General features: G+C 41.7%; 1 protein-coding gene across 1 annotated transcript; it reads left to right on the forward strand.

Annotated features, from left to right (window-relative positions):
• Positions 1 to 8,316: 8,316 nt before the first annotated feature.
• Positions 8,317 to 19,400, forward strand: LOC134292015 (uncharacterized). Its single transcript, XM_062860641.1, has one exon. The coding sequence runs from the start codon at positions 11,998 to 12,000 to the stop codon at positions 13,846 to 13,848; it is 1,851 nt and encodes a 616-aa protein (XP_062716625.1). The 5' UTR covers positions 8,317 to 11,997; the 3' UTR covers positions 13,849 to 19,400.
• Positions 19,401 to 20,719: the final 1,319 nt, after the last annotated feature.

Here is a 20,719-nt window from a genome sequence, read left to right on the forward strand (position 1 = left end):
TTGTATGGAATTTTGTATGGGAAAAACACTTTTTGCATTTTTGAAATAAGTTGAAAAAGTTTTTCTGAATCATTTTAACCGATACTGTAAAATGATAGCCTAGGATGTTCTGAAAAACTTTGTTGAAGACCGCAAAACGATCCGATGCTTGTAAAAAGAGTTATAACCAACGAATCACATGCATGTGTTTATGTTTTAACATGTAAAGGAATATCAATAGCAACGAAATCATCATGTTTCGGCAAGCCATGACAACGCTATAACTTTTTTCATAAGCATCATATCACTTCGCGGTCTTTGACAAAGTTTTTCAGGACACCCTAGCCTATGTATTCACTTTATCGGTTACATAGTTTTGGAAAAATTCGAGCTTGCCATGAGAGAAGTGCAAAAAAGTGTGTTTTCCCATGTAAAATCCCATACAAACTTCAAACGCAATGCGCAAAACGTAAACATAACCGATCGTGTCCAAATTTTTCATACTTATTTGGGACCTGAAATGGAATCATAAAATATTTGTTCTGATGGGATACCATTGAATTTTTCATTTTTCCATATAAACGATGACCCACTCTAATCTACAATGCTCGATATCTCTTCTCTTTAATTAATAACTTGGCTGGCAAATAATTTTCGGTTGTTTTTGTTGTTTTAGGGTCTGTTCCAATTGGCGAATTAAAACTAAAGTTTACTTAAACTTGACAGTTCTCCTCAGGAAATAATTATCGAACTGTCAAGTTTAAGTGAAAATTAATTTTCACTAATTCTCCAATTGGAACAGACCCTTAGATGCTAGTCTAAGTCGTCCTGTACTGAAACACACCGAGAGATCATCCCATTGATCATATTTCCCGGAATAATCCGAAGAGAAAATCGATGAAGGGAAATCGATCATTGTAGATACGCCTGTATGATACTAAACGCGAGAGATTATTTATATTTTTACAAAAGCTTTTATAGAGCTTAGAATCATCTTAGAAATCTGTTTCAGAAACGACCTTATTTTATTCTGTATCACCAAAGTTCTGGTCCACCTGTGCGCTTCACGGTCAATGAAAGCTTTATTATTGCGGAACTCATAAAAACTGTAAGAGCATTCGAAAAAAAGTAATGAGCATCCATCATGCGTGACTACAAAACATCAGTCCTCGGGTTCCCCGTTGCCGAGATTGTGGTGCGTGCCCTTGGTGAGCGGATAAACGTTCATTATAACAACTCCATCGTCATCGTCCGCCGTAGTGTCCAGCTGGGGTTCAGATGAAAGTATGAAAGTAAACCATACAGACTGCGCGAGGTCGGTCGGTCGATCGACAAGCTGCAAGCAAAGAAAGCACTCGAGATAATGTTATTCCTCGAGCGTTATTGTCGGTATTATTCCGCACTTTTTGTTTCTTTCATGCTAGAATAATCACCACAGCAACGCTAAAGTCGCGTAAAGAGAGCAGAAGTCATCGCCGTCAACTCAGTATTTGGTATGGTATATGGTTGATGATGGCGTAGTACAATCCGCAAGCAGCGTAGCGTAGTTCAGTGACCCGCACAAAACTTGATTTCTTGTGGTTACACGCGGTTACTGGACTGCGAACGATGGGCAAATGTGTTTATTTATGCTACAGATGGACGAATAAACTAACTTCCTTCCGCGTGACTGTAAAGGTGGAGATCGTGTCCACAAAAGAAATGACCCACCGAACGAGTTATTATGAAGTTTTCGCCAGTCATACAACCAAAATCATAATCGGATTACGATGTTGTGTTACACAACGTGTCCCCAAAAATGAGCGGTGAAAGGCGAGCGATTCCGGCACGTATTGACAGGCCGATTAGTTAAAGATACATGTGAGAAACAGGTTTCTTATAGGTATCTCCCAAATTTATGCAAAACAGCGAAGAGTTTTGTTTTTGTTGGTTCACGTTGTGTAAGGGAAATGGCATAACATTTACGTGACGTGTCATAAAATCGTTCCTATATTGGAAGATCAACAATGTTGGCCTAAGATAGGGACCTAATTCTGTTTTTTATTTGTGGAACTCGTTTTTAGACAATTTGTTGATTATTTTAACTGACTTTCTCAGTCTGGGGAAATTCAAAACGACTAGATTTGTATCGTCCAAAACTTACTTACGTTACCTTACCGATCGGGCTAAGGCCGGGGTGGCCTCTGCTGTACATAGTAGCCGCCTCCATTCCACTCGGTCCATGGCTGTTTGTCTCCAGTTCCGCACTCTGCGTAGGTTCCGCAGATCGTCCTCCACTTGGTCGACCCACCTAGCTCGCTGCGCACCACGTCTTCTTATACCGGTCGGATGACTCTTGAGAATCATTTTAGTCGGGTTGCTATCCGACATCCTGATGACGTGACCCGTCCACCGTAGCCTCCCGATTTTCGCGGTATGGACGATGGTTGGTTCTCTCAGGAGCTGATGCAGCTCGTGGTTCATTCGCCTTCTCCAAGTCCCGTCTTCCATCTGCACTCCGCCGTAGATGGTACGCAACACCTTCTGTTTGAAAACTCCAAGGGCGCTTTGGTCCTCCTGCACGTAGGGTCCATGTTTCGTGCTCATAGAGGACTACCGGTTTAATCAGCGTTTTGTAGACTTCGTGTGACGGCGAACTTTGTTCGATCGTAGAGTTCTGCGGAGTCCGAATTTCTCTGCTAGTGTCGTTGTCGGCGGTCACTAGTGAGCCCAAGTACACGAGTTCTTCAACCGCCTCGATTTCATCACCGTCGATAGAAATTCAGGGTGGCGGGCGCGGTGATTCCTCCCTGGAGGCCTGATGATTGTCATGACCAGGTGATTATCTAGGCAACATAAAATTCTCTGAAGTTCTGATTGTTAGGCCTTTAAGGGCCGGCTTAACCGGTAAGCCAGGCTTACCCATATAGTTAAACCTGGTTTGACTCTTAAGCCAGGGTAAAGAAATCGGCCCTAACTGTAATAGGATATTAACTGATTTCATTAGAGCCATACTCATAAACCAGAGTATATAAGACTTACTCCACATGAATGGTGTTTCATTAGGCCATACCAATCATTCTGAAATTAAGGCGTTTATATCCACACTGGTAACAATCCATCGGCTACATTTAAAACTTGGTATAGTGTGTTTTGGTGAACATAAAAGATCAATTGAATCATATCATACACGTAAATACATCTCTGGCTTAAGCGTTAAACCTGGTTTAGCTATATGGTTAAGCCGAGGTGAAGAAAACGACTCTTAGAAGCAGCAGTAGGTGGGATCCAGAGGCATGTTATCCCCTCCTTAGAGGCATGCTGGATCATCCAAACTATTCTGAATTTGAGGTTTCATTCATTTATTTAGTTACCGTCAAATGGGGTAACTTGCAACACTTTTCGACTTTGAAGCAATATCTTTGAAAATCTAAAAATTTGAAACATCCTGTGAAGCATCGTGTACGCTAATTACCCTGAGTAGAATACTATGCAGCACTTGGTTTACCAAAATACGTTGCCACCTAATCAGGAGGTGCGAAATACATGCTTGTTGCAAGTTTCCCCATCTGTGGGGTAACTTGCAACCAGTGGTGCAATTTATCGACAGGCCTTTATGATAGCGATATTTTACTTTTTTCATTTTCTCCGTTTTGGTTTTCCTGTCAAAGTTGCTTTCCGATCAGCAATACGGGAGCGAAATGAAATAGGTACTCACACTCGCACGCATCGAGCTGAAAGCGAGAGCTGGCAGGGCTTAATTTCCATTCAATTTTCTGTAGTTGAGTGTTTTCACCCGTGCTAACGTATAGGGCACTCACTCTCACAAGCCACCGCTTGAGACGAATGGCCTTTCAACATGAGTAGTGTGTGGATGATTGGGAATTGATCGTGTTGGGTCGCTCACGAATGGAGCTTTCGGACTCTGTCAGTTCTCACATCGAGGAACTGAAAACGACCGCCGCAGTCATTCATTTTCGGCTGAAAAACAGGCACTGAGACTGATATTTTGCAGGACTGCTTGCAACACAGGACATGAAGCTAAGTTAGCTATCATTATACAGCACTAACATTCTAGTATTTAGTCGTATTGTAAATTTTTGATGTTATGCATGAAACATACCATAAAAAAATGTACACTAATCAATTGACACATAATTTTTCATGAAAGAATTGATAGTTATTGCAAGCGAGAGTATATCGTTTAGCAACAGGTCTCACGTCCCTCAAATATAAAATATATATTATTCTCGTGACTTAGCACTCATTACAAAACGTCAACAATGATTATTGTCTTTTCTTGAAAAGGTAGAGTGAGTCATCTTTAAGAAATTTTCAGTTTAAAGTGGTGTTTCGCAATTTCAGCCAAATTAACATGATTGAAACACACCTATTCGACTTTGTAAATTCAAATTCGCCAATTTGGGTATTAAGCTGAAATAATTTACTCCATCTAGGTTCAGAATTGATGTTGGTGATTGCTCTACAGCGTTCATAAACAAACATTGAACTTTTAACAAGATTAAACCTGAATAAAACTTTAAATGTGGTATTTCCTAACAATCTTTGAAAATCACGTTCAAAGAAATGTAAAAATGAGTTGTCATTTGAAAATGAACTCGTTGCGTAATCAAGAAATGATCCATTTCGGTTATTTCTGTCAAATATATCGTGAAATGAAGATAAATAATAGAAGGTTTCGTCAAATTCAACTGTTGCAAGTTACCCCATAGTGGTTGTCGAATATAATATTGATTTTTTGCATAACTCAGTCGATAAGTTTATCAAACTTTTATCGTTTAGCTAAGCTTACTATAAGGTACCCTAACTGCAAGCAAGGTCATCAGACTTATCACACTTACCATAAGGGAGAGGTCAAGCACGATTTTCATACTTGCTTTTATGGCATAAAATGAGCAATCCGTTTTAACAGAGTAGCTAAACCATAAACAAAGAAACAAAGCTAATTTTTACACTAAATCGCTCTTTGATACAAATAATCTCTATAACCGAAATAGTAGGGCATACTAGTTTTCATTATTATTAGAAAATGCTTCACATTTAGTGTATGTCATCGTGTTGCAAGTTACACCGCTGTTGCAAGTAACCCCGTTTGACGGTAACATCATATTCATGATAATACTGAATCAACAATTTGCCGCCATATACTCGATTTGCAGCTGCAGCTCTCCTACGTCGGCCACGCCCAACGCTCGCCAGATCATGCTCCACCTGGTCCGCCCATCGTGCTCTCTGCGCTCCACGCCTTCTTGTACTAACCGGATGGTTAGCAAACACCAACTTTGAAGGGTTGTTGTCCGGCATTCTTGCAACATGCTCTGCCCACCGTATCCGCCCAGCTTTAGCCACTTTCAAGATGTTGGGTTCACCGTAGAGTACAGTGAGCTCGTGGTTCATCCGCCACACACCGTTCTCCTGCACGCCGCCAAAGATCGTCCTTGGTACGCGTCGCTCGAAAATTCCGAGTGCTTGAAGGTCCTCCTTGAGCATCGTCCATGTCTCGTGTCCGTAGAGAACCACCGGTCTTATTAGCGTCTTGACCGCAGTTTCTTCTGGAGCCCGTAGTAGGCACGACTTCCACTGATGATGCGCCTTCGTATTTCACGACTCACGTTATTTTCAGCCGTTAGCAAGGAACCGAGGTAGACGAATTCTTCTACCACCTTGAAAATATCCCTGTCTATCGTAACATCGCTGCCAAGGTTTGTCCTGTCTCGCTCAGTCCCACCTACCAGCATGTACTTTGTCTTAGCCGCATTCACCACCAGTCCGACCTTTGCTGCTTCACGTTTCAGGCGGGTGTACAGTTCTGCCACCGTTCCAAGTGTTCTAGCAATAATATCCATGTCATCCGCAAAACAGACAAATTGGCTAGATTTTGTGAATATCGTACCCCGGCTGTTGAGCCCGGCTCGTCGCATCACACCTTCCAGGGCGATGTTGAATAGTAGGCAGGAAAGTCCATCACCTTGTCGTAATCCCCGTCGAGATTCAAATGAACTGGATAGTTCACCCGAAATCCTTACGCTGTTCTGCACACCGTCCATCGTTGCTCTTATCAGTCTAGTCAGCTTCCCGGGAAAGCTGTTCTCGTCCATAATTTTCCATAGCTCTGTGCGGTCGATACTGTCGTATGCCGCTTTGAAGTCGATGAACAGGTGATGCGTTGGGACCTGGAATTCACGGCATTTCTGGAGGATTTGCCGTACGGTGAAGATCTGGCCCGTTATCGATTGGCCGTCGATGAAACCGGCTTGGTAACTTCCCACGAACTCATTTACTTTAGGTGAAAGACGACGGAAGATGATCTGGGATAGCACTTTGTGGGCGGCATTCAAAATGGTGATCGCTCGAAAGTTCTCAAACATTAACTTGTCACCTTTCTTGTGGATGGGACAGATTATCCCTTCCTTCCACTCCTCCGGTAGCTGTTCAGTTTCCCAGAATTTGACTACTAACTGGTGCAGACAGGTGGCCAACTTTTCCGGGCCCAACTTGATGAGTTCTGCTGCGATACCGTCCTCACCAGCCGCTTTGTTGTTTTTGAGCTGGTGGATGGCAACCTTAACTTCCCTCAGCGTGGGAGTTGGTTCGTTCCCGTCCTCTGCTGCACCAACATAGTCATTTCCTCCGCTGCCTTGGTCCTCCTTGCTTACATTCTCTTCGCCATTCAGGTGCTCGTCGAAGTGCTGCTTCCACCTTTCGATCACCTCACGTTTGTCCTTCAGGAGGCTCCCGTCCTTATTCCTGCAGATTTCGGCTTGCGGCACGTAGCCTTTGCGTGTTGCGTTGAGCTACTGGTAGAACTTACGTGTTTCTTGTGAACGGCACAGCAGTTCGATTTCCTCGCACTCCGCTTCTTCCAGGCAGCGCTTTTTCTCCCGGAAGAGACGGGTCTGCTGCTTCCGCTTCTGTCTGTATCGCTCCACATTCTGTCGGGTTCCATGCTGCAGCATTACCGCCCGTGCTGCATCCTTCTCCTCCAGAACCGCTCTGCACTCCTCGTCCAACCAATCGTTTCGTCGACTCCGTTCTACGTACCCGATAGTGCTCTCGGCTGCGTTGTTGATGACTGTTGACGATGTTTGACTGTACTCCAGCAGTCCTCTAGAGGGGCCACATCGAGCACCCCTCGTCCGGCAACGCTGCCTGGAGATTCTGCGTGTATGCGGTGGTGATATCCGGTTGCTTCAGTCGCTCTAGAACTAGATCGTACCGGGGCGGCCGCCGGTACTGTACGTTGTTAAAAACGGAGAGTTTTGGGCGCAGTTTAACCATCACCATGTAGTAATCAGAGTCGATATTAGCGCCACGATAGGTCCTGACGTCGATAATGTCGGAGAAGTACCGTCCATCAATCAGAACGTGGTCGATTTGCGATTCCGTTTGTTGTGGTGATCTCCAGGTGTAACGATACGGGAAGCTGTGCTGGAAGAAGGTGCTACGAATGGCCATGTTCTTGGAGGCGGCGGGCGCTGAACTTTCCAATCGTCGGTCTGAATTCCTCCTCCTGGCCTACCTGAGCGTTTAGATCCCCTATGATGATCTTGACGTCGTGGTTTGGGCAGCGGTCGTACTCACGTTCGAACTGCGCGTAAAATGCGTCTTTGTCATCATCAGTGCTTCCGGAGTGAGGGCTGTGCACGTTTATTATGCTGATGTTGAAGAATCGGCCCTTGATCCTCAACCTGCACATTCTTTCGTCGATCGGCCACCAACCGATCACGCGCCTCTGCATGTCGCCCATCACTATAAAAGCTCTTCTCAGCTCACGTGTGTTGCCGCAACTCTGGTAGATAGTATGATTACCTCTAAACGTTCGCACCATAGATCCTGTCCAACACACCTCCTGCAGCGCTACGATTCCGAATCCGCGGTCCTTTAGTATATCGGCGAGTATGCGGGTGCTCCCGATGAAATTGAGAGATCTGCAGTTCCACGTACCGAGCTTCCAATTGCAAGTCCCTATCGTCGCTGTGGTCGTCGCCATTGGTATGGGTTCGTATTCTTCTCTTGTTGATTTTTCGGCTGGCTCGCAGGGCCTGACACCAGCCCACTAACCCAGGGAGCTGGACTAACCCGGAAGTTACGGGTTCTGCATTGGCATTTCTACAGTGCTATATAGCTAGGCCAGTCTTCGCCGGGGTTGGTGGTGATGAATTTGAGATATATGGTTCAAATTTGAAATAATCTGTCAATAGAAGTGCACACATTTCAGAAATTGCTTTGATTTATACATGTGATGCAAGTCATGGGAGAAAAATTTCCAGAGCATTAAGGACAGACTTGTTAGAATCCCAATATGGCCGCCACAGTGGCTGACTTTGGCTGTAACGCTTAGTCACTTTTTATAATTGGACATAGTTTTTCAAGATTTTAGGTGTAAATTAAAAGTAATTATTTTCATTGAATATTTAGAAAAAAGGTTAACATCGTTGAATTTGAAATGCACGGCTAAATTAGGATAAAAGCTCTTCTTTGTACTAAAATATTTAAGTCACTTTATTATACAACTTTCTATAAAAGCTCATTAAATTAGGATAAAAGCTCTTCTTTGTACTAAAACATTTAAGTCACTTTATTACACAACTTTCTATAAAAGCTCATTGAAATAGGATAAAAGCTTTTAAAGTTATTTGTACTAAAAAGTTAAGGTGAAACATAGATGGCCCAAAGGAGTCGAAAATATGAACTGTGGTTGACTCGTCTAAATTTTTAGTTTTGTATTAGTAAATGTCAAATTACATGATCAGTAAAATTTTACGTTCGATCAAGTTTCGTAGAATAGATTCAGATTACCAAATCTGATCGGCAAGTGAGCAGACAGTTAGTTTCGGTGATAGTGCTTTCAATTTTTTCAATCTAAGTTATTAAAAATAGTTCCGGATTTATTTTATCACTGGGAACGGAAACTCTGCGCATCTGTGCAGTTCTAAATCTGTACAAAAGCGTCCAACGGACGCTTTTTTGTACGGGCTTCAAGCCCGCAGCTACACACTCCGCCATTTTGAACATCCACACGACCACGTGGGACATTTCCGAGGACGCTCGCTCATCCAGGCCCGCCACAGAGCTGGCAGTCAAACGGGTGGAGAGGATTGTCTGGCCTGCCCGCATTCTGAGAGGAGTGATCGGGTAGCGTACTTGGACCTGCCGAAACCCTTCCCCGCACCTTTATTCCGGCCATCAGTGATTCGAGCTTCTTTTCCGAGCCGTCCCTCGAAGGAACGGGATCCCGCCGGCCCCGGCGGCAAACCCTTGCTCCGCCGCTGCGCTCGCCAAGAACATCGCACTCCGTCCGTGCACCCCTCGTCAGCTGACAGCATAAGTTGAACCCTGCGCAGGTATGTCCTCATAATCATGGCCATGAACACACTACACAACACACACTCACACACTCTCACACTGGATGCTTAAAACGAAAAAATGAATTAATACATAAAAATGAATTCAAACTCAACATATTATGCTTCGTTCATTTCATGAGTACTGAGCCCTGTGGTAATGTAGTCCGCCCGGGTATCGTCACACTCTACGTTTCACTTTACGTTCTCTTCGGACACGTTTTCGTTCCTTCGCTTTGATGCGTTCACCTCAGTTAATCGTTTCGCTATACTTTGTGGCCATCGCTTTACGTTTCAAACCACCTAGCAACCGTTCGCTGACCCTAGACAAGATTGCGCTCATGCTTACATAGTTTAGTCGGGCAAATTCGAATAAAACGACCAGTGGTCTCTCGGAATCGAGAGTGGCGCTTAAGCCACTGAGTTTGCGTCAAGCTTTAATAGAAATCGACGAACGGTTACATTGGCGCCCAACGTGGGGTTATGAAAATTTGATCAATATCTCATTGATCAAATTTTCATAAAATTGCGTGGTGTGGTGTAACGCTTAGTCACTTTTTATAATTGGACATAGTTTTTCAAGATTTTAGGTGTAAATTAAAAGTAATTATTTTCATTGAATATTTAGAAAAAAGGTTAACATCGTTGAATTTGAAATGCACGGCTAAATTAGGATAAAAGCTCTTCTTTGTACTAAAATATTTAAGTCACTTTATTATACAACTTTCTATAAAAGCTCATTAAATTAGGATAAAAGCTCTTCTTTGTACTAAAACATTTAAGTCACTTTATTACACAACTTTCTATAAAAGCTCATTGAAATAGGATAAAAGCTTTTAAAGTTATTTGTACTAAAAAGTTAAGGTGAAACATAGATGGCCCAAAGGAGTCGAAAATATGAACTGTGGTTGACTCGTCTAAATTTTTAGTTTTGTATTAGTAAATGTCAAATTACATGATCAGTAAAATTTTACGTTCGATCAAGTTTCGTAGAATAGATTCAGATTACCAAATCTGATCGGCAAGTGAGCAGACAGTTAGTTTCGGTGATAGTGCTTTCAATTTTTTCAATCTAAGTTATTAAAAATAGTTCCGGATTTATTTTATCACTGGGAACGGAAACTCTGCTCATCTGTGCAGTTCTAAATCTGTACAAAAGCGTCCAACGGACGCTTTTTTGTACGGGCTTCAAGCCCGCAGCTACACACTCCGCCATTTTGAACATCCACACGACCACGTGGGACATTTCCGAGGACGCTCGCTCATCCAGGCCCGCCACAGAGCTGGCAGTCAAACGGGTGGAGAGGATTGTCTGGCCTGCCCGCATTCTGAGAGGAGTGATCGGGTAGCGTACTTGGACCTGCCGAAACCCTTCCCCGCACCTTTATTCCGGCCATCAGTGATTCGAGCTTCTTTTCCGAGCCGTCCCTCGAAGGAACGGGATCCCGCCGGCCCCGGCGGCAAACCCTTGCTCCGCCGCTGCGCTCGCCAAGAACATCGCACTCCGTCCGTGCACCCCTCGTCAGCTGACAGCATAAGTTGAACCCTGCGCAGGTATGTCCTCATAATCATGGCCATGAACACACTACACAACACACACTCACACACTCTCACACTGGATGCTTAAAACGAAAAAATGAATTAATACATAAAAATGAATTCAAACTCAACATATTATGCTTCGTTCATTTCATGAGTACTGAGCCCTGTGGTAATGTAGTCCGCCCGGGTATCGTCACACTCTACGTTTCACTTTACGTTCTCTTCGGACACGTTTTCGTTCCTTCGCTTTGATGCGTTCACCTCAGTTAATCGTTTCGCTATACTTTGTGGCCATCGCTTTACGTTTCAAACCACCTAGCAACCGTTCGCTGACCCTAGACAAGATTGCGCTCATGCTTACATAGTTTAGTCGGGCAAATTCGAATAAAACGACCAGTGGTCTCTCGGAATCGAGAGTGGCGCTTAAGCCACTGAGTTTGCGTCAAGCTTTAATAGAAATCGACGAACGGTTACATTGGCGCCCAACGCAAAAAAAATTGGTCCAATTGCTACAGCTTAGATTGAAATTTGAGACGTGTTATCCACGAAAGTTTATTGTATTTTTTTTTTTTTTGATTCAATTTTTTACAGTTGATTGTATAGTACAACAACCAATACCGATATTCTCTTTATTACTTTATTTTGTTTCCTTAGGTTAATGTTTTATTTAGATTTTTTTTGTTTTTTTTTTTCTTAAGTTAGGGTTAATGACTTGAATTGATTAAAAAGTGAAAACTAAAGCAACGGTTAAAGAAACAGAATTTTATTTAATTGGGTTAGATAATATTAAAGTGAACTTTAGAGGGAATAGTATTGTGGATTGAATTTTTTTTGTAGATATTTTGTTAGTGATTAGATGCTATTGTTTAAATAAGAATATTTTCAGTGAGTTTCGTATATTTTATTGGGTTATTGACTACATTATTTCTATTATATTCCTTTTAATTGTTTTTTTTTCTTTTTCTTTTTTTCATTATTTTTTATTTTTTTTTTTTGAACTTACAAAACGGAATCTATTTTCTTTTTCATTTGTTTGTAATAATATATAGAGAATTAGAACTTTCAAAATTGTTTGAAAATCAATTGAAATTATTAGTTATTTTTTGTAAGTAAAACTAAAAGATTCAGAAAAATGGTTAGATTTTATATCCTTCCGAATGCTGATCATCTGCAAGAAGATGAGCTTAATTTTGAAATAGCTATAAGGGGAATTGAAATTGAAATCGATGCTAAATTGGAAGACAAAAGGAGAGCCTTAAGATGTGCTTATAAAACAGAGAGAAAGGAGCCTAAACTTTTTATCACGAACTTGCCAATTGTAGAAGAAGTTGAAACTCTTGGTGGTACACTCAAGTTATTGAAACAAACGTTGCGAAAAGAGTTTGATTACACTATTGTTTCTAGACTGAGACATTATTTGATTAGGTTTTCATCAGCAGGAACAAAAAATGAAGATGAGGAAAAATTGAAAGACGAACAGTGCAAAAAGATAGAAGAATTTTTACGCGCTTACCGTCAAAGAGTGACGTATGATCCGGACCAACCGAATGAGGAGACAGATTTAGATGTAGGAGCTGGAGCCAAGGCGCTCAAAGAGTCTTGGAGAAATCCAGACCCTGCAGCTACTTTTCAAAAGAAAAAACAAGGAAGTAGTAGAACAGGAACGTTTCCTAAGAATAAGATACTAGATGACGATAGAGAAACCGAATCAGATAAGAAAATTGTTTCGACAAAGCCGGAAGGAAATGAAACAAAAGATAATAAACAAAAACGCGAATTCAGGCCGTCAAAGGAAGCACAAAAAGAGAGGAGAACAAGTGATTTTAAGGAGCCAGGGTACGAGTATGACCAGTTTAGGAAAAGACAAAATAACCGTCATCAGAACAATCCATCTTTTTCCTCGTCCGACTCTGATACGGATGAGAATGATTCGGTAGGCAAAGAAAAGAGGAAATTTGAAAACAGATCTCACAACAAATCCAGAGGTAGGACGATTTCGAGTTCGATTAGCGAAAGTAGTACAGATCATGAAGAGGAAAGAAGACGGCACAGAGACAGATACTCTCACCGTTCACCACCCTCCCTCAGACGTAGTAGAAGTTATAGAGATGATTATTTTAGGAATTCCAGATCAAGGGTAGAAAGCTGGGATATTGTTTTTAGCGGGGATACCAGATCAATTCAGGTGGAAGACTTCTTAAACCGAGTAAAAAAATTAGCGAAACACGAGAGAGTGGGAAAGGAAGAACTTTTGGATAAAATTCACTACAAGTTAAAGGGGGAAGCAAGTGACTGGTGGTTCACCAGAGAAAGTTATTGTACTACCTGGGAAAAGTTCGAAAGCGAAATTCGGTTTAGGTTTGGCAACCCGAACCGAGATAGGGGAATTCGTAGTCAGTTGAGAGAATTGAGACAAAGAAGAGGAGAAACTTTTGTAGCTTTTGTTACAGAAGTAGAAAAATTAAATCAATGCTTGAAAAGACCCCATTCTTCAAGAACTATTTTTGAGATCGTATGGGAGAACATGCGTCCCCACTATAGATCGAAATTAGCCACTACACGAGTTCACAATTTAGAACGCTTATTGGAACTCAACCATAGGATCGATGCGAACGATCCTGGCTTGTATCGCACTGGGCATGCCATGCGTAATGAAGTGCATCATATAGATGCACAGAGCAACTCTGACAGTGAATACTCGTCATCAGAAGAGTATGTAGTTAACGCGCTTCAGAGGAAATTGAAAATTTCAAAAGATACTCAAAAACTGAACTCTTCAGACAAAACCACCTTTTCACCGATGGCAGAACAAGCTACATTGAAATGCTGGAATTGTCAGAAGGCGGGCCATCATTGGAGGGCATGTAAAGAAAGAAAGTTGATTTTTTGTTACGCCTGTGGGAATATCGGCCGCACTACTAGAACATGTGAACGAAATCATCCTCAGGTCGACCCTCAGCAACAACAGCAATCGTTAAACTAAATGCGAGATGCGGAGACGGGAACTCATTCATCTCGCAAACAGTGGTTCCCAAACTAGAGAGCTCTAAATTATTTCAAAGATACCACGAGACTATGCATATTAAGGTCAACCCCAACGTATGTCCGAGAATACGAGTCTCTATTTTAGACACTGAGGTTATTGCACTTCTCGACTCGGGCGCTAGTATAAGTGTACTGAACTCGACAAAAATCCTAAAAAAACATGATTTGAAACTTTTTGATGCTAATGTCGTTGTGAGCACTGCAGACGACACAGCACACGAATGTCTTGGGTACGCGAATGTGCCTTACACATTCGCGGGAATTACAAAGGTAATTCCAACCATAATTGTCCCACAATTGTCTAAGCCCTTAATTTTAGGGATGGACTTCTGGAATGCGTTCGAGATACGCCCAATGATGAAGTTCGATGACCAAATCACTGACGTTGATCTATTGGATACAAACGGACAACCGATAATGAATTTTATTTCGTCGAATCACGATTTTCAAAACGATTCTTCTAGCATTGAACCCGAGATTTGTTTGACAATATGTTCTCTAGAACTTACCGACAAAGAGAACCGACTAACTTACAAAGCTCAACCTGAACTTGATGAGTCTTTGGATGTACCGTCACTTGAACTACCTTGTAATCCTGAGGAAAATATTGATACAATTGAAACTGAACACGACCTTACAGACCTCGAAAGGAAGCAGCTTACGGAAGCATTGAAATGTTTTGAATTAACCAGCGAAAACAAATTAGGGAGAACCAATTTGATTGAGCATGAAATAGAGATTATAGAGGGGGCCAAGATGCGAGATTTACCTATGTATAGGTACTCACCAAGCGTATGGGACAGCATCGAAAAGGAGCTTGAACGTTATGAGAGATTAGACGTTATAGAAGAATGTACTAGTGAATATGCTAGCCCGTTAGTGCCTGTCAAGAAATCAAACGGTAAAATTCGGGTTTGCTTGGATTCGCGGAAAATTAATTCGATTACCAAAAAAGACGCGTACCCCATGCGTAATATGAATGAGATATTTCATAGGTTACAAAAAGCTAGATATTTTAGCATCATCGACTTGAAAGATGCTTATTTTCAAGTCCCATTGAAGGAAAGCTCAAGGAACTTTACCGCCTTCCGGACCCCTAAGGGCCTATTTCGCTTCAAAGTGGTTCCATTCGGCCTAAAGAACGCTCCATTCACGATGAGCAGGTTGATGAATAGAGCAATAGGTTTTGATCTTGAACCATATGTTTTCATCTACTTGGATGATATCGTGATAGCCACCGAGTCCTTAGACGAGCACTTTCGTCTTCTAAAAGAGGTGGCTAAACGACTTACAAAAGCAGGGCTTACTATTTCGGTGGAAAAAAGCCGTTTTTGTAGGCGGCAAGTTAAATACCTGGGCTACCTATTAACGGAAAATGGTTTGGCTATTGACAGTTCAAAGTTAGAACCAATATTGAATTACCCGCGCCCTAAGTCCATAAGGGACATCCGTCGACTTATGGGGTTGATGGGGTTTTACCAAAAATTTATAAAAAATTACAGCCACATCACTACACCGATCACAGACCTCCTCAAGAAATCAAAAAAATTTAAATGGAATGAAGAAGCTGAACGTGCCCTTGATGAGTTAAAATCGGTTCTAACTTCGTCTCCCGTGCTGGCTAACCCTCGTTATGACATCCCCTTCATAATTGAAACCGATGCATCGCAACTTGCTGTAGGGGCAGCACTTTTACAAGAGCACCCTGAAGGGAAAAGAATAGTAGCATACTATAGTAAGAAACTTACCAGTACGCAACGCAAATATGCAGCGACTGAAAAAGAATGTCTGGCAGTATTATTGGCGGTAGAAAACTTTCGTCATTACGTGGAAGGCACCACCTTTACGGTTATAACGGACGCAAAAAGCATAACGTGGCTCTTCACGATTACAGCAGCCAACGGAAATTCGAGGCTTCTCCGTTGGGCCTTAAAACTTCAGTCCTTCGATTTCAATATCCAATACAGGAAAGGTAGAGACAATGTCCTAGCAGATTGCTTATCGAGGATTGAGTCAATTGAAACGGTAGATAGAGATTATGAAGAGTTGAAGGAAAGAATCTTGAAAGATCCATCACTGTATACTGAGTTCAAAATCATAGGTGGGAAAATATTCAAATTTGTTCAAGATAGCTCCAAAATAGAAGACAGAAGGTTTTTATGGAAATACTATCCCCCAAAACAGGATAGACTTCAAATTTTACAAACTGTCCATGAGCCAGCTCATTTGGGGTATGATAAAACGATTGCAAGTATTAAGGAAAAATTCTTTTGGCCAAGAATGTGCCTCGACACCAAACAGTTTTGTAAAGCATGTCTACCTTGCAAGACGTCCAAAAGCACCAACATTAACAGTACCCCACCCATGGGTTCTCAAAAACAAAACTGTGACTATCCTTGGCAGTTCCTGACCCTAGATTACCTGGGACCGTTTCCTCCATCAGGTAGATCCCAAAGCACTTGTTTGCTAGTGGTCACGGATATTTTTACAAAGTTTATTTTAGTTCAACCTTTTAAACAGGCAACGGCCTGCTCCTTGGTGAAATTTCTTGAGCAGTCGATCTTTTTACTATTCGGAGTACCACAGACGGTATTGACGGATAATGGCAGCCAATTTACGTCAAAATTGTTCAAGGATCTGTGTACGCACTATGGAATAACCCATTGGCTCACTCCATCCTACCACCCTCAAGTCAACAATTCAGAAAGGGTGAATAGGGTGATTACGGCTGCAATTAGGGCCACAATTAAGGGCAACCACAAAACATGGGCAGATAACATCCATAGCATTGCAAATGCAATAAGGAACTCTACCCACGAATCAACTAAACATACGCCGTACTTCCTAACGTTCGGGCGAAATATAATATCTGATGGTCGGGAGTACGAAATTCTCAATGAAACGGGCGAAAATCAACACACGATCTCGTCCAAAGAAAGGGAAACATTATATGCACAGGTACGAAAGAATCTAAATGAAGCGTACTGCAAACAGGCTAAATATTATAACTTACGATCGAATGCAAAAGCACCAAAATATGTAGTGGGTGAAAAAGTACTCAAAAAAAGCACCTTCCTTTCCGACAAGGGAAAAGATTTCTGCGCCAAACTGGCACCAAGATACACAGCAGCAACAGTGACGAAAGTCCTTGGTGACAGTTATGAGTTGACCAACGAGCTAGGCAAACGATTGGGAATCTTCCACGCAACATTTTTGAAAAAGTTGTAGAAACTATGAAGGGGATTAGGCTATGAAACTCTCGAAGAGATTTACCATAGGTGACACTTCCCTAACAAAACACGTAGTCAGGTTTCAGTAAACGGCATATAGGTAGTTATCCATCATATATTTGTAAACAAACTTCACTTGTATATAGAAAATACCACTTTAGATTCTTGTGATACGGCAAGTTCACTTTCACTTTGAAATATTCTGTAGCATAAAGTAGCATAAAGTAGCATAAAATTCATTTTGATTGGCAGGTCGATAGAGATGTGTGCGTGAGTTTGGACTAAGGTGCTTCGGCGAACGATGCTTCCGTTTTTCATCATGCAAGAGTCTATCGAGTTTTTTTTAATGCACATAGTTTTGTTACCTAAAAATAGAGATAGAAATTTAAGTAAACTGATGAAGATTCACCTTTAGATGTACTCTCCGTTATTGATTCTTGCAAATTCAATCCAATTCTCCGCAAATATCAGTTTTCTGCCTCCACGTTTAATATTAGTTAGCTTGCTTCTCTACGGACACAGTTTGACAGTTCCCGCTCAAGTTAGTTCATTAAAGTTCATCGCTCCGTCAATTGTGACACAGGGTTGATCTCGAAGTTGTCGGGTTGCCGTGCGATGTTTTTGTTTAGTACAGATAATCTGTCAATAAATAACGATATGTATGGATTTCATAACACTCTTTACATATGTTTGTCAACAGATGGTTGATGAGGGAAATGTTGTGAATCTTTACGTTCCGTTTGAACGCAAAAAATCAGTAGTTTAGTCAATATTTAAAGTTGATGCATATGATTTTGAGCGAAGGTGTTCAGTTTTTCATCAGGTAGTCGAATAGATTCGATGTAACAGAAAAACGTTTACGTTACAAAAATTTTACGTTTTGGAAGTTCTACAAATCAGTTGAGAATCGAAAATCAATGATGTAGAAAACATAATTCTCGGACCCGATGTATGAGATCAAACAAGTGGATACAATGACGGTGTATGTCAATTTACAGTAGTAGCAATTGGATACAACATTAGCATTATACAGATTGATAATTTAAATAAATTAAAGTATTGTTTCAGGTTATGAAAATTTGATCAATATCTCATTGATCAAATTTTCATAAAATTGCGTGGTGTGGTGTAACGCTTAGTCACTTTTTATAATTGGACATAGTTTTTCAAGATTTTAGGTGTAAATTAAAAGTAATTATTTTCATTGAATATTTAGAAAAAAGGTTAACATCGTTGAATTTGAAATGCACGGCTAAATTAGGATAAAAGCTCTTCTTTGTACTAAAATATTTAAGTCACTTTATTATACAACTTTCTATAAAAGCTCATTAAATTAGGATAAAAGCTCTTCTTTGTACTAAAACATTTAAGTCACTTTATTACACAACTTTCTATAAAAGCTCATTGAAATAGGATAAAAGCTTTTAAAGTTATTTGTACTAAAAAGTTAAGGTGAAACATAGATGGCCCAAAGGAGTCGAAAATATGAACTGTGGTTGACTCGTCTAAATTTTTAGTTTTGTATTAGTAAATGTCAAATTACATGATCAGTAAAATTTTACGTTCGATCAAGTTTCGTAGAATAGATTCAGATTACCAAATCTGATCGGCAAGTGAGCAGACAGTTAGTTTCGGTGATAGTGCTTTCAATTTTTTCAATCTAAGTTATTAAAAATAGTTCCGGATTTATTTTATCACTGGGAACGGAAACTCTGCTCATCTGTGCAGTTCTAAATCTGTACAAAAGCGTCCAACGGACGCTTTTTTGTACGGGCTTCAAGCCCGCAGCTACACACTCCGCCATTTTGAACATCCACACGACCACGTGGGACATTTCCGAGGACGCTCGCTCATCCAGGCCCGCCACAGAGCTGGCAGTCAAACGGGTGGAGAGGATTGTCTGGCCTGCCCGCATTCTGAGAGGAGTGATCGGGTAGCGTACTTGGACCTGCCGAAACCCTTCCCCGCACCTTTATTCCGGCCATCAGTGATTCGAGCTTCTTTTCCGAGCCGTCCCTCGAAGGAACGGGATCCCGCCGGCCCCGGCGGCAAACCCTTGCTCCGCCGCTGCGCTCGCCAAGAACATCGCACTCCGTCCGTGCACCCCTCGTCAGCTGACAGCATAAGTTGAACCCTGCGCAGGTATGTCCTCATAATCATGGCCATGAACACACTACACAACACACACTCACACACTCTCACACTGGATGCTTAAAACGAAAAAATGAATTAATACATAAAAATGAATTCAAACTCAACATATTATGCTTCGTTCATTTCATGAGTACTGAGCCCTGTGGTAATGTAGTCCGCCCGGGTATCGTCACACTCTACGTTTCACTTTACGTTCTCTTCGGACACGTTTTCGTTCCTTCGCTTTGATGCGTTCACCTCAGTTAATCGTTTCGCTATACTTTGTGGCCATCGCTTTACGTTTCAAACCACCTAGCAACCGTTCGCTGACCCTAGACAAGATTGCGCTCATGCTTACATAGTTTAGTCGGGCAAATTCGAATAAAACGACCAGTGGTCTCTCGGAATCGAGAGTGGCGCTTAAGCCACTGAGTTTGCGTCAAGCTTTAATAGAAATCGACGAACGGTTACATGGCACCTACTCACGATTTTGAGGGCACAAATCTCTTCGTAAACAAAACCAGCGCACCTGAGCTTCTTATGTTAAGCTTATTACAAGTGAGCAAGAACAGAATAATAAAATGCATTGTTGTTTGACACTTGCTTCTTGAGATTTGTGCGTCTGAAGTTTTGATGCATTGTTGAACCGGGATTTCAAGACGTTTGTCCTTAAGGATGTCTGAATTCACCTATAGTACTATGTGGTTAAGGCCTTCAGATCTACACTCGTAATGAAGCATCGTGCACATTCAAAACTTAGTATAGTAGGGGAGAAGCTGTAACGATAAAACAGTTTCGATCCATGCCCTAAAATTGTGCGCTAAACAGCATGCTAATTTATAACATTTAAACCGGCAATTCCAGTCTATCACACATCCGCGTGGTAACGATTAGCAGCTAACCCGGAGCACTCAGTTGCTGGACAAATGCTGATCTCTCCAGAATGAATCATTCATAATCTCCATGTCCACCACATCGCACATGTGCTGCCCACCAAGCCGTGAGAGCCGAGTGAGATGCTTGCGCTTTCTTCCAGCTTCGGTGTCGAGGAGCAGCAGCACGTATCACGTACGACACTTGGCGGCAACGGACCAATGCAATGGATGTGTGCCAACAAGTTTATTGTGCCGTGCCTACCCGGGCCAGTTATCGAGTACCTAATGGAAAGCGAAAGTGTAATTAATGCTAATAAGGTGGCATTGTCGTTGCCCTACAACAGCTTTCCTCATTGTTGTTGTCATACTTGGTCGCTATTATCGAATCATAAACGCGTTGTAAACAAATAATTGCGCCACCAATGCGGAGCGAATTCGTACGTGAATTGGTTGACCAACAACAATACAAACACTATTGACAACACTTTTTATTATCGCTTTAAGGACAGACTTGTTAGAATCCCAATATGGCCGCCACAGTGGCTGACTTTGGCACCTACTCACGATTTTG

Source organism: Aedes albopictus, chromosome 3 (genome assembly GCF_035046485.1).
Source record: "Aedes albopictus strain Foshan chromosome 3, AalbF5, whole genome shotgun sequence".
Classification (NCBI taxonomy): domain Eukaryota; kingdom Metazoa; phylum Arthropoda; class Insecta; order Diptera; family Culicidae; genus Aedes; species Aedes albopictus.

Excerpts from the sequence above, each read along its gene's own strand:
- LOC134292015 (XM_062860641.1), top strand. The coding sequence starts at position 11,998 with ATGGTTAGATTTTATATCCTTCCGAATGCTGATCATCTGCAAGAAGAT.